The sequence below is a fragment of the Anopheles merus genome, chromosome 3L (assembly GCF_017562075.2).
Source record: "Anopheles merus strain MAF chromosome 3L, AmerM5.1, whole genome shotgun sequence".
Lineage (NCBI taxonomy): Eukaryota > Metazoa > Arthropoda > Insecta > Diptera > Culicidae > Anopheles > Anopheles merus.
This window is the reverse complement of record NC_054085.1, coordinates 34,351,699-34,364,579: the sequence shown is the minus strand read 5'-3', so window position 1 is coordinate 34,364,579 and position 12,881 is coordinate 34,351,699. Positions and strand designations below refer to the sequence as shown.

General features: G+C 43.1%; 2 protein-coding genes across 6 annotated transcripts; one reads left to right on the top strand and one right to left on the bottom strand.

Annotated features, from left to right (window-relative positions):
- Nucleotides 1–1,611: 1,611 nt before the first annotated feature.
- Nucleotides 1,612–3,197, bottom strand: LOC121599704. Of its 2 annotated transcripts, XM_041927724.1 has the most exons (3): nucleotides 3,000–3,197; nucleotides 2,181–2,923; nucleotides 1,612–1,647 (listed from the first exon to the last, which is right to left on the bottom strand). In XM_041927724.1, exon 2 carries the CDS (start codon nucleotides 2,898–2,900, stop codon nucleotides 2,199–2,201), a length of 702 nt encoding a protein of 233 aa, XP_041783658.1. In that variant the 5' UTR covers nucleotides 2,901–2,923; nucleotides 3,000–3,197; the 3' UTR covers nucleotides 1,612–1,647; nucleotides 2,181–2,198. The 2 variants fall into 2 exon arrangements, with proteins under 2 accessions (XP_041783658.1, XP_041783657.1); XM_041927723.1 differs by lacking the exon at nucleotides 1,612–1,647 and having other exon boundaries at nucleotides 1,766–2,923.
- A 716-nt stretch (nucleotides 3,198–3,913) lies between these two features.
- On the top strand, nucleotides 3,914–7,624 carry LOC121600485 (microfibril-associated glycoprotein 4-like). Of its 4 annotated transcripts, none has more exons than XM_041929120.1 (3): nucleotides 3,914–4,795; nucleotides 4,867–4,972; nucleotides 5,208–7,624. In XM_041929120.1, the coding sequence occupies exons 1-3, from the start codon at nucleotides 3,951–3,953 to the stop codon at nucleotides 5,280–5,282; spliced, it is 1,026 nt and encodes a 341-aa protein (XP_041785054.1). In that variant the 5' UTR covers nucleotides 3,914–3,950; the 3' UTR covers nucleotides 5,283–7,624. The 4 variants fall into 4 exon arrangements, with proteins under 4 accessions (XP_041785054.1, XP_041785057.1, XP_041785056.1 ...); XM_041929123.1 differs by having other exon boundaries at nucleotides 5,205–5,276; XM_041929122.1 differs by having other exon boundaries at nucleotides 4,867–5,000; nucleotides 5,208–5,225.
- The last annotated feature ends 5,257 nt before the right edge of the window (nucleotides 7,625–12,881 follow it).

Sequence of the window (12,881 nt, the reverse complement as noted above, 5' to 3'; positions counted from 1 at the left end):
TGGCACAGCGTGACCTGGAACCTCTCTCACACGATGCACGATGTTTGTAGGGATCTCCGCTTTTCGGTTCGGTTCCGGCCAAACACTGTCCCATCCACTTGCGCTTTTTGTGCTGTCAAAAACACTCTCAAAAGGTGTGTCATAAAACCGGGTCAATGGGGGTTGCACGAGTAAGGACACGTACATGTCTCGGCACTTGAAATTGGTCTGCTGCACATTCCCGCACACAGCAAAACAGGTTCACCACCGCTCAAACCGGCCGACCGGAAGTAGCTCGAAAATCGATCAGTCATTCGGCATTCGATATAGAGATTGTGGGAAAATGCGTCGAAATGGAATGATTTTCGGTTGAGCTTTATGCGGGTGAATCGCATGATTCGTGTGAAAATTGGCCCTGAAATCGGGAGTATAGTTTAGAAAATCAGAGGGAATGGCAAACATCATCCAGTACGGTACGTCAAAATGTTGGTCATCCTTGGGAAGAGTTGTTATCAACGCTTCGGCAATGTCCATCCTACTGGACACTTCAGATAAGAACAATTTGCCCCTAAATCCATGACATTCACTTTCACCGATGTTCATCGATCGAATTAACCGTTACTGGACGAAAAGGACCTGAAAAAAAAAGAAAACAAAAACCGTGTTAAACAATTTAGCAAAATTCAGCAACACCAACACTGTTGGTGTAAATATAAAACTCCCAAGCAGTTATGCAAACAACTCCCGGAACACCGTCATTCCAAACAGGGACGGGGAATAAAACGGTTAATCTAGCCTCATTTTTTCGGTGTTCAGGTTCTTCGCTCTGGTGTAGCTGGTCGCATAAATTCACATTATGTTTATGATACGCGCCGTCGGTCCTTTACAGTGCGTCCCTCCCTTTATTCCTTTCACCGGTTCCACCGGTCACAGCCGGAAGCCGGAAAGGAAGCTCGCTCGCTTGCTCGAAGCAAGGGCAGCGTTGTTTTCGGGTGGACAACAAAAGACCATCAACCTTACCCGTCTGTCCACAAACACCACCACCACCACCATCAGCACGCTATCTCTCACACTCCACGCTTCGGTTGGTTTTTATGACTTATGACCTTCCATTCCATTAGGACTATTATTTTTACTATCATCCTCAGCCGCTGCCGTTATTCATCTTCTCCACGGCTCCTTGTTATCCATTTCCCCGGGTCGGTGTGTACGTGTGTGTGTGCTCGCCGTTTTTCTAACAATGAAAAATGATCGGAAAAATATGCTTTTCCGTCCCCCTGTTGTCCCACTCGTGGGTTTACTCATCCACCTTCCGCGCGTGTCCGCGCGCGGTGGTATCATTGCGCACCGACACGTACGTGCGGATGGTTTTGCGATTTGTTTCCAGTTGGTCGAAACATCACAACACACACTGTCCGTGTTAGTGCTGGTGTGTGGCAAGGGGATGTCCTGTTTTTTCGCACTCCTAGAGGAGATAATTTCTTTTTTCCCGGCTCGGCTCGGCTGGCGACCGACACGACCGACCGACGGTCTGCTCTTATCTTGCCAGTTGTGCGTGACGCCGTGGTGCGGTAGCAGTAGTGGCCGGGTGGCAGATACGGTTCATGGTCATTCCACGGGCATAGCTTCACACTTGCTGTGTACTGTGAGGCGTTGTTTGTGTGAGTGCTGTAAAAAAGTGAAGCTATAATAAATACATTGTAACAATGATGCTTGAGAAAAGCAGCAAAAGAGATGTGTATGAGTTCGTATGCTTCATTTTATTCTTGTTGGAATTAGAATAATTATTTTCGAACATAAATTTGAATTGCATAAAACAAAGCGTTAGGAAACTAAGATTAGGTTATAAACTACTCGACGTTAGAAACTGCTCGATCTGCTTGAACTATGAACTGCATGAATTATTATATACAAAAAAGGACAAACGAATATACAGTTGCAAACCGACCAGCGATAAAGGTGTACACTTTCCTATTCAAATTTCCTCCAAATATCACAGCCAGCCCCTTTTCGTGAATATATTTCACAATTCTCATACGGGGTTTACGCACATCCGCGTAAACTAAATTCACAGTATGTGGGAATGCATATAAAAGATAGTTCAGCTAGCTGGCGAACGGTAATAAACCGTTCGTTTCAATTCCTTCTCGTGATCGTAAAAATGCGGCTTAAAACCACCTCAAAACCTCATAGCATGTTACCTTACGCCGTGGTTTCTATCAAATGTCCCGCTTTTCCTTCTGATCGCCATTACCATTTCGATTAGACTTCTTTTTCCCTGCTCCATTGCGCTTGCCAGGTTTCGGTCGGTACGGCTCCAGCTCACTAATATCTAACGCGATCAGCCGCAGAAACTCGCTCAGATGATCCAGCGTCGCGTGATACAGCGTTCTCGCTCCCACAAACCGGAACCACTGCAGCTGGTTCGTGGGCGGCAGCTTCCGAACCAGATCCTGCTTCAGCTGATAGTCGTCCAGATATTCACGGCGCCCGAGCGACTTTATCGCGCGGCAAGTGTCCGACACGGCAAAGCCAAAGTTCATAACCGTCCGCGGCTGGTCTTCCTTCGGTGCGGGCAGCTGGCGTAGTCGCTCCAGCAAACTGTCCACGAGCAGCTCGGGTCGGCCGAACCGTTGCTTCAGCGCTTTGATCGCCTCCTCCAGGGTGGCCGGAAAGATGAGCAGGTTTCGCACCGACTGTTTCGCCTCGCCGGTAAGATGTTCGTGCAGGCGCAGCATATTCTCGCAGTCGGTAAAGCCACACGCTTTGGTCGAGTAGCGGAACAGCCCGTAGAACAGGGGCCAGTCTTCGGGTGTGCCGGAAAACTTGGGCAGCTTGCCCAAGCCGGCCTGTCGGGCGGATAGGTTGTACTCGGTGAGCTTTGGCGTTTCATCGGCAGGGGAGGGTATTCTGCTTGCCATTGGGACGGTGTTGTTACTGGTTACTGCAAGGAAAAGAGACACCCGTGGGTAAGCACTTTCTTGTCGTGTGTCGCTTCACTTAGGCTGTGGCTGATTTACCTAAACAGTTTACTCTTACTGCAATGTAATTTCTTCTCCTGAAGGCAGAATGCTTGAAGGCGACAACTTTTCAGCCAATAATCCTGTTATTTGCTTTCCCTTGAGCCACTTGAACTTGTTAAATGACCCGATCGGCGCGATTACAGCCACGCGCTCTTCGTTACGTAACCTCTCCCGTGCAATGATCCTTTGCCAAGGAAGGTAAACAACACTCTAAACCGAACAATCACAGTGGTCGAGTCTAACTGTCAAATTGCTTTGGATCCCCTTTTTTGTTAATTGGGGAAACGTTTAAACAAATTTAAAAATAAACGGTTATTACGTAATACATTTGGAGCGTAAAACCTAAAAAGTATATTTCTAGGAGTATTTATTTATAATTTTATGTACACAACATTGCCACAGATGCAATTCACACCGACTTAAACAATACAATTCAAAACCATCACAGCACACATTAGAATGTGGACTAACTTAAGCCAAACAATGCCCCATCGTCATAATCCATACGGCTCAGATTTATCTGGTCAGCATTTTTTCCCCAGCGCGAAGCCGCAAAACACTGACGCAATGAAGCGCAGCAAACAGTGCGCGAACAGCTGCGGTCGCGTGCTATTTCTTGCTGCGTATGCAATGTTAGCGCCAGCAGCATATCGGCATAGAATGGTTTAAGTTTCATTGTTTAATTTGTTTACTTCGCGGAGAGCATGAGCGATCTTTCTCCACAGCAGTTATCAACAGTCATTATGGGGTCACATTCGCATCATTTGAATAGTGTTTTAGCTTATTTTTATTTGCTTTATCAATTGCGGTTAGGACCCATGCCAGCGATAACGAAGGAACATATCTAAGACGTCCCAGAAACGAGATTATAAGTAGCTTCATTCCATCTTATGCACACTTCAGTAGGGTGTTGTTGCTTTTTACGATAAGTAGTGTGTTGTGCGTAAAATGATATTCTGGTGCATAGTCATTCTTCCCATAACGATGGGAGGACTAATAGCAAACGATAGCAATGAGAACAATTTGGACGTACCTTTCGAGCTAACTATGACTTTAGTGGAGTCTAGGATTATAGAGCAACTAGAAAAACTGTCAAGAACTTTCGGCGAGGAAGTGAAAAAAATAAATGAAAAAATTGATCAGTTAAAGCGCGATACCCAATCAGAATATGAAACTAACAGCATGTTCAACACAACGCAACAGCGGATGGAAAAGCTATCGCAACAGCTACAAACTGCATCAAAATCCACCGAGCAACGGCTGACAGATCTGGAGCACCGGCTACTACATCAGCTGCCTGAACAGTCCGGCGTGTACTTCATGCAACCGGACCCGGCTAAAAACGCATCCTTCGAGGTGCTGCGTGACTGGACGAACAATCACGGCTTCGGTGGTAATTGGATCGTATTCCAGCGTCGTTTTAATGGATCGGTCAATTTCTACCGTAATTGGACCGAGTACAAGCAAGGTTTTGGTGAGCTGCGCGGTGAACATTGGTTGGGTTTGGATAAGCTGCACGCGATCGTAAGCACCCGCCAGCACGAGCTGCTGATCGTGCTGGAGGATTTTGATGGGGTGGTTGCGTACGCTCACTACGATGATTTTAAGATTGGCAACGAGAGTGAAAAGTATGTGATTAAATCGGTTGGTCAGTACTCCGGTACGGCGGGTGATTCGTTCTCGCCGCACAAGGACGAAGCGTTTTCCACGCACGATCAGGATAACGACAAGCACAGGATCAACTGTGCCGAGTGGGTTCGTGGTGCGTGGTGGTTTTACAAGTGTCATCAGAGGTAGTATAATCGAAGCACGATTTTTTGATTATTGAATCATTTTAATAGATAATATTTTTTTTATTTTACAGTCATTTAAATGGTGAATATTTGAGAGGAAAGATCGACAAACAGGCGGGCATCATGTGGCTTCGCTTCCGAGGATCGTACTACTCGCTCAAAAGCACCAAAATGATGGTGCGTCCCGTTGCCTAACCATTTCGAAGTAAAAGTGTGATGAGAAATTGTATAAATAAAGCCAATTTTTCCTTTTTACACAAGTTCTGAGAAATTAGATTGTTTTTAATTTGCCTTTCTCTCTCTCTCTCTCTCTCTCTCTCTCTCTCTCTCTCTCTCTCTCTCTCTCTCTCTCTCTCTCTCTTTCTCGCTGGACATCACACACTGTTCATCCCCGACATGCTACCGGAAGTAGGGTCATAAAACAGCCGTCCTTTCCCTCGTGACGTCACCCTATCTGTATCACGCAGCAAAACAAAAAAAGGGATGACTTCTGTTTCTGCTCAGAAATCACTGCTCCATGGACGCATTCTCCCCTACTGTCCGGCATGCTCACCGGAAGCAGCAGCACCCTCCATGTCCAACCAGCGGGGAGGCCCATAAACTATGCGTAATTGAGTTTTAAAGTTGATTTTTGAATTGATTGTACCCGTGTGCGGCACGTGACCCGACGTGCTGACTAATATGAGCACGTCCGGGGGTGTTGATATTCCTCTGAAAGAGAAGATGCCGCTTGGTAAAGTTCCTAACCTAACGTCGAACGTGATTTGTGTTGGTGGGTTTAATTGAAATACAGTAAGCCAAAGCGTGCGGTTAATGTGGCTGGGAATTCTATGGCTGGAAGTTAATTAGAACCTGGAAAGGGCATGAGAAAGGAAGTGGATTTTAATTTAGATGTATCAAAAGAGGTAATTTTTGGGCCAAAACCACCAATACGACTCGTATTTTGAATAAGAGGAGCAGAAAAAGGACTAAGAGCACAAGAAATTAAGGTTCGTGCCACACCTGGACTCATCCAAATGCGTTTAGCCGTCCGAAGGATACGTTAAGGTGTTGTTGAAACGACCTTGAATTTAACAAGTAGGTGTTAGTTTTTTGCCTTTTCAGCTGCTTTCGAAACAGCAGAAATGAAGTCCTCAAAAGGGGAAAAAGGTTCGATCCTCAAACCCCCTTCTCAAAGTATCCATTATCATCAGCCCCTCAACTTCCTTTGTGTCTTGCGATAAAGAAAAAACTCAACTCATCGATCGTTGAATCATTCCCTTCCCGGAAGTCCAGCAATGTGCTGGGTGCAGCCCCTTCGCCGGTACGCCTAATTGACATCAGCCAGCCCCGTAAACCACCGTGCCCTTATTGTCTGTGTATATGCATATATGCTGTTTGACGTGTCGTCGCGTCCTGACAGCGATGCCACCCGCTAAGTAGAGCTCTGAATGCAAACCTCAATTCCGTAACGTCATCATTACACGTTGATATCAAAAGCACGGTGCATTATCGCGCAAGACGCGCACACAGGAAGTGCTTCAACACCCTCGGTATGGCACGTGCCCATCAAGGGATGGGTTGTCCAGTGTTTTCCAGTGCACACGATCCCACGACGATGCGCTAAAACAGGGGAGGGCCGTAGAGAGAGAGAGACAAAAAAAGGCATCATTTTGATGTACATTTGCATGTTTCGGGGCTATTTAGTTCGTCATTAAAATGTATTTATAGCGATGAATAATGATGTAAGTGGTGAGTGTTGTGTGATGCCAACAGTGGAAAAGGGAACTTAGGTAGGGCAATAACCAAAAAAATCTCAGGTTCAATAGGTCAGTTTTGTAAAGTGAGGTTCTCACGATGCATTTGAGATTGCGTGCTACGGCAGCATTATGAAGAGTTTCCGGTTCGAAGGACACAAAAATCCGGTTCGAAGGACTAAATCTTTGGAAGCTATACTGAGGATCGATCGATCGTGCCACTTACCATCACTCCAATACACGCAGGAGGTCTTTATGCACTCTTTAGAACACTCGATCACGTTCATAATCTCAACATTCCACATTCGTTACGATTCGGCAGCTAAATTTCGTACCATTTGCCAGCAAGTTCCCCAAGCAACACGCCATTCCATACCCACTTCTGCCCACCTGCCTGCAAAATATCACCCCCGGGGAACGGGTACACAATGCCAAAACCAAATTATCCTAATCCGCTAGCTTCTGGTGTTGATCACACATTGAGCTTTCACCTATACGAGCAAATAATGCACCGTTTGGTGCTCCTTTCCGGACATCCGCTTTGGAAGCTGGAAGCGGTTTTGAAAAGGACGAAAAATTTGCATAGCTTTTCCCCGAGCAAAGCGTACGCTCAAAGCAATTATGCTCGTTTGGCGGTGGTGGTGGCCTCAAGCGACAATTGGCCTTGCGGCTTAAAGCAAATATCTATTTGCACATTACAAAAGGTGCGCGAATGGCCATTGTTTTCAATTGTAGCTGTCGGATCGGAAGTGGCTTTTTGTAATACGATTTGCTTTCTCTCTGCTTGTGTAGTTGGTAAAGAAAGTAATTAAAGCGTAAATTATTAAAGCTACCGTTTGGGAGCGTACAAATGTGGAAAAAGGAACCGAAACTAAGTCTAGTGGAACACTATCAAATCGGAATAATGTTTGTTTGCTTTTCTACTGTTTACTGGTAGTTTACATATTGCGTAGCTTTTTTCATAGTTTTTTACGCTTTTTTTTCAATGTTGTTTGATGCTTTATAAGTGAAACTATCATAACTCCTCTTTTTTGCCTTTTTTTGTTGATTTTGTTTTTCATTTCATTGCTGCTTCTTTATTGTTTATGTAAGTTTTCCAAGTCTGTTCGATGTTTTACATTTTATATTTATTTTTTCACTTATTTTCGTTTTATTTCTCTTGTTTGCTTCTTATTTTGTTGTTTTGCTCTTTCATTTCATTTCTGCTTCCTTATTGTTTATGTAAGTTTTAGTCTGTTCCATGTTTTACATTTTATATTAATTTTTTCACTTATTTACGTTTTACTTCTCTTGTTTGCTTCTTATTTTGTTGTTTTGCTCTTTCATTTCATTTCTGCTTCTTTATTGTTTATGTAAGTTTTAGTATGCTCCACGTTTTACATTTTATCTTTATTTTTTCACTTATTTTCAGTAATTTATATATTACCAATTTACTTGAAGACTGATCAACAGCGTTCAAAGGCATAATAATATATTGTACAATATTAAAAATTGAATAACAAAGTAAATGCAAATGTTAATTAACATCTACATCGCCTGTTTAGAGGCCAAACCCGTCGCCACATCCCAATTCTGCATGACGAAACTCTCACCAATCGTTTTACGACACACTCAGGCTCACCTTTTTATCGCCCATCAATCCCGTCAATAGATACGTTTACAATACGGCAAACGCTTTGTCATGTTCTCGCCCTTCGCCCTCCCCGATACCGCCCGACTCCGAAAAGCCCACTTCCTTTTTTGCTATCGATATCTATTGTTCATCATTAGTTATTTCACTAATCACGTTCGTTAACACCGCTACGTTCCATCGCCTCGCTCACTCTCTTCTTCAGCTGGAGGGTTTCTAAATGAATGAATGAATGAATGAATAACACACAGGGAACAAAAAAGACAAAGCCAAACATCACCATCTGCCTGGCGTACGTGGGTGCTTAATGCCTTTTCCCCCATGCTGCTGCTGCTGCTGCTTAAATTCATGGAAGCAAAAAAACACCCCCCTGAACGCTTAGGCACGTCCTCGCCCAGGGTTGTCCTTTTTGCGCACACGAACGAACGCGGCCGCTGTGGTACGGGGATAATGATGATGATAACTTTATTTTCGCTTCCCGGTCTAGGATTGGCTCATATCCGGTTCCGGTTCTCCGGCTCCATTCCAGCCTGTCATATCCGAAATGGGTCGGATCCATCGCGCCAATGGACACAGCGCGGACACAGCGCACTCGCGTGCGTGACGACGCACACTTTCCAATGTTATTTTTCTCGTCCTCCGTTTTTCCATCTCACTCGTTTGCCTCTTAGCAGCCGATCCTTTTTTTTTTGCTCGATTTCTCTATTTCAAGCTGTCTTTCTTTCACAAGAAAGACAAGATTGAAAAAAAGATTCAATCAACCTTCCAACAACCTCCTGGTCTGCCGACCAATCACCAAACCAAAGGGGGAAATAACCTCGCCCGAAATCGGAAGAAATGTTGTGCTACAAACACTTTCACTTTGACTTTTGATTGTTGCCCTATGCGAAGGGTTCCTGTTTTCGTGTGCAAAAGGGAAGTTCTTTCTTTGAGTATTCAAATCATTGCTTTTCAGTTGAAGGACGGTAGAAGGATCTTATCGAATTGAACTCGAGCCTTGGAGAAAGAGGCTCCATTGCGTAAGCCAATATATTTAAATTAAGTGTCCCCTGCAAAGGGAAATAAACTCCGGCAACGATAACGATTGACAGTAGGACAGCACTAAGGAAAGGACACACCAAACCGGCCGGAAGCTGCCAGAATGCCAAGTGATTGAAAAAGGGCACAAAACAAGCAGTCTGTGTAGGGGACGGGGGGTGAAATGGCAGCGTAAAAGAAGCGACATCATTTGAATACGTTACTGCTTGATGTCCTATTATGTTTCACCTTCACAAGAACGCCCGACATAGCCCGATAGCTAGGATTAAGGGTAGTAACAGGAACATGTCTTGCAGGAACTCCAAGCAAGTCCACGTCCAACAGCCCGGCCCATGTCAACACGGTTTCAATCTAGATACGAACAGGAACGATTCGCTTTCAGGATGTGGTAGCGTAACGGATCACTTACAGCTAGGTTTTTTTTCTTGGATTTGGTAGAGTGTTTGCTGTTTGGGTGCGTATAATGGGGTTGTAATTGCGTGTTTGATTTCGTGATAAGGAAATCAACAAAATTTCTATAATTGTAATGGAGAGCAAGGAAAGATGATATCAGTTGAGGGTGAGTTATGTTGACCGTCAAGATAAAATCACATCTGATGGTAATAATTATAGGAAATATATCGAAAAGTTTCTGTTTACGGAGAGAATGCTTATGTGTAATGGGGATATTTAACAAGGTATTCTTGCTAGACGAATATGGATATCATTATCGAAGATTTGTATAATTTTTTTGAGTTATGACTTTGGGACTTTCCGAAGAATTCTATTAGCAATGTTTTAGAATACTGTCTTTAGAGATCGATGAGGATACACTTAAGCTAAGCTCCTGCTAATTCCAATATTTTAAACAATCTTGGAATCCCATGCATAAATGTTACAAACATTTTTGAAGTCGACTGGATTCACGAACAGTCTCTATTAGTCATAACAAACCGACCATGTAGCCAATAATCGCCAATGTGGGTCAGAAATCGGATAATTTGATAGTTATTAGTCAATGATTGTTAGTTTGTCAAGACAATGTTCAGATTCGTGGATTAAAGAACTATCCGGGAAGGCTCAAAGATAGTAAATATCGTTTGGGTTGATTGCCACTATATGTTAGTTTTGAACAGACTTACATCATCTTTATTACGTGGAATAAAAATCCCCAGAAAAAGGTTCATTTTGAGGTTCATGTTTAAGGCTCAGGAAGACATTGCATCACAACAGTTGTTTGTTGGTGGTTAATCGGATTGCAGACAGTTTCTTCATTGAACCCAAACCAGCCATTCCATACTTCCATACAGACAAACAATCCTTCATGCTGAAAGAAACTCCCAAGAATTGCCAGTGAGCCAATAGTTTGGGAGAGAAAAGCAATCATCACCAAACAAAAAAAAACACCTAAAACCAATGCAATTGACAACCTTTTTCCCCGCCACACTAATAGCTTGTAACAGTTTTGTAAATTTGCTATTAGATTAGAGTTTGCGGGCGACACAACCGATGCCTGTTGTGTCACATCACGTTTATCCCTTGTCCAGCGCGCTGGATGAAACAACTTTCTTGGATGAGTTTGGAAAACTTTCCTTCCCTTTTCGCTTTGCTGCGACCGACTTGGACGGGGTGGGAACAAGAAAAAACAAATACAAGAATTCCAACATCCTTCCGATCGGTATTGTGTTGGGTTAATTGAATTTTCTTTTACATTGATTGTCTGTTTGGTGTGTTTGTGTCGTACATTTGTGTCAAAACTTTCGTACCTTTGTGTCCGTTAGGGTTTTTTCATTTCATTTTTGTGTTGTTTTCCCCCGTCGGAGATTAGTTACGATCATCCGTATGTGTTTGATCTATTTCGAAGTGTGGTAATGCGTTGTGAACTGTTTTTGCATGTTTTTTTTTTATTATAAAACAACAGTAGTAACAAAAGGCTGTATCATTTACAACTCTTTTTTCTTTTATCTTTACTGGTTTTGGTTTTTTTTCTATTGTTGGTCTTCAATTTATATTAACTTTATATTATATATGTTTTTCCATATTCGAGCACACATTTTCATATTTTAAATCTTATTTATTTGTATATTTATAATATTTACAATAATATACACCAATTTTGTAAATCCTATCTACTTCTGTTTGGATTTAAATCTAGACTAGTAATTGCTTGTTTTTTTATCGTGAAAATAATCAAAGATTGACTAAGGATTTATCTTATTTTGCTTGCAAATGTATCGCTTCGTTGTACAAACAACAGCGTGACATTGTAAATAGAAATTTGTAGCACACTATATCACCGCATTTGATCGTGTTGATCTAATTCCCTCTCTCTCTCTCTCTATCGAACCCACCTAACGTACAAAGAGGGAAAGTCGATCAAAAATTCATAACATCGTTTAATGATGCTATTAAACGGTTTCCCTTTACACTAGAACAACAGCACAAAACCCACTCCCACCCCTGGGGGAGATGGAAGGGACATTTGTGTGCGGTGTGAATTGTTCTTTTGGGACGGGCACACACGCTTTTTTTGTTCCTTTCTCCCCAACCACGCACCTTAATGGTCGTGAAAAGTCGTCGGCACGGGCACACGCGTAAACAGTGTGAACAAAACCTTTCCCCTTCACTAGGAGATTTTCGGTATTTACACAGTGCGTTTCACACACACACACAAACACGGGAGAAAAACGGGGGAAAACCCCGCACAAACAATATGTTTCTTGTCGCGTGTGGATGGGCTGGGGGTGGGTGGGTTTGGTCGGGACAGTTTTCACACACACACACACACACACACACACACACACACACACACACACACACACACACACACACACACTGCCGCCACCACGTTAGCGAACGGTGGTTTGTGCAAGGGTGGGCCATTATTGCTAAAGGAAGCAACAATCAACACGATCGTGTACGGTGATTGCGGTTGCCGACGACGGTTGCCACCAGCAACCACCAGTTAACGCCCACTGGAGGAATTGGGAGGGGGGAAAAGAAGGGTGAGTTGTAATGAAATTTATTTTAATTTCAAAACAATTTATCACAGCCCACAATCAATTGCGATGGAAAGTCTCCTGTTTGTGTCTTTTTGATAAAGGGGAGAAGAATAAGCAAAAAACAGGCGGTTACGAGAGAGAGAGACGAGCAATGCAGAAATGATAATAGATGGTCCAAAAGTCCAAAATACTAGAAGTAGCTTAAAAAACAAGTCCTTTTGAGAAAAAAAAGCTGATGAAATGTAATATTTATTCCAACAAATCATCATCTAAGATAATCCTATCATAAAACTTTATGAATTGAATGTTTTAAATTAGTATTGCTAAGAAGAAAAGCATAGAAAAGACAAGAAAAAGATGGAAAACCAATATCATCACACACAAAACTCGTCACAAACAAACCTGAGGAGGGAAGCGAGTGAGTGAGGAAAACAAAAAACTTTTCCCTGACGTTCTTCAGCAAAATTGTTTCCTCCTTTTCATTGGTGTTTGGAAGAAGTCAACGGAAACGATTCAATAAAGCGGACGAAACCAAACGAGGTTTAAGCGCTGTGTTGGAAACCGGGGGGGTTTAGGAAGAAGATTTTTATTAGATTTGTTTCCTTCATCAAATGAACAGAGCGTTGACAGGGCGAAGGCGGGCGATAGTATACATAAGCTGACAATGGTGGAGCTTTTCGTTCGTCTGTTCTGAGTCTGCA

Excerpts from the sequence above, each read along its gene's own strand:
- LOC121599704 (XM_041927724.1), bottom strand. The coding sequence starts at position 2,900 with ATGGCAAGCAGAATACCCTCCCCTGCCGATGAAACGCCAAAGCTCACC.
- LOC121600485 (XM_041929120.1), top strand. The coding sequence starts at position 3,951 with ATGATATTCTGGTGCATAGTCATTCTTCCCATAACGATGGGAGGACTA. Across the intron at positions 4,796-4,866 it reads TTTTACAAGTGTCATCAGAG|TCATTTAAATGGTGAATATT; the intron begins GTAGTATAATCG and ends TTTATTTTACAG. Across the intron at positions 4,973-5,207 it reads TCAAAAGCACCAAAATGATG|GGTCATAAAACAGCCGTCCT; the intron begins GTGCGTCCCGTT and ends TACCGGAAGTAG.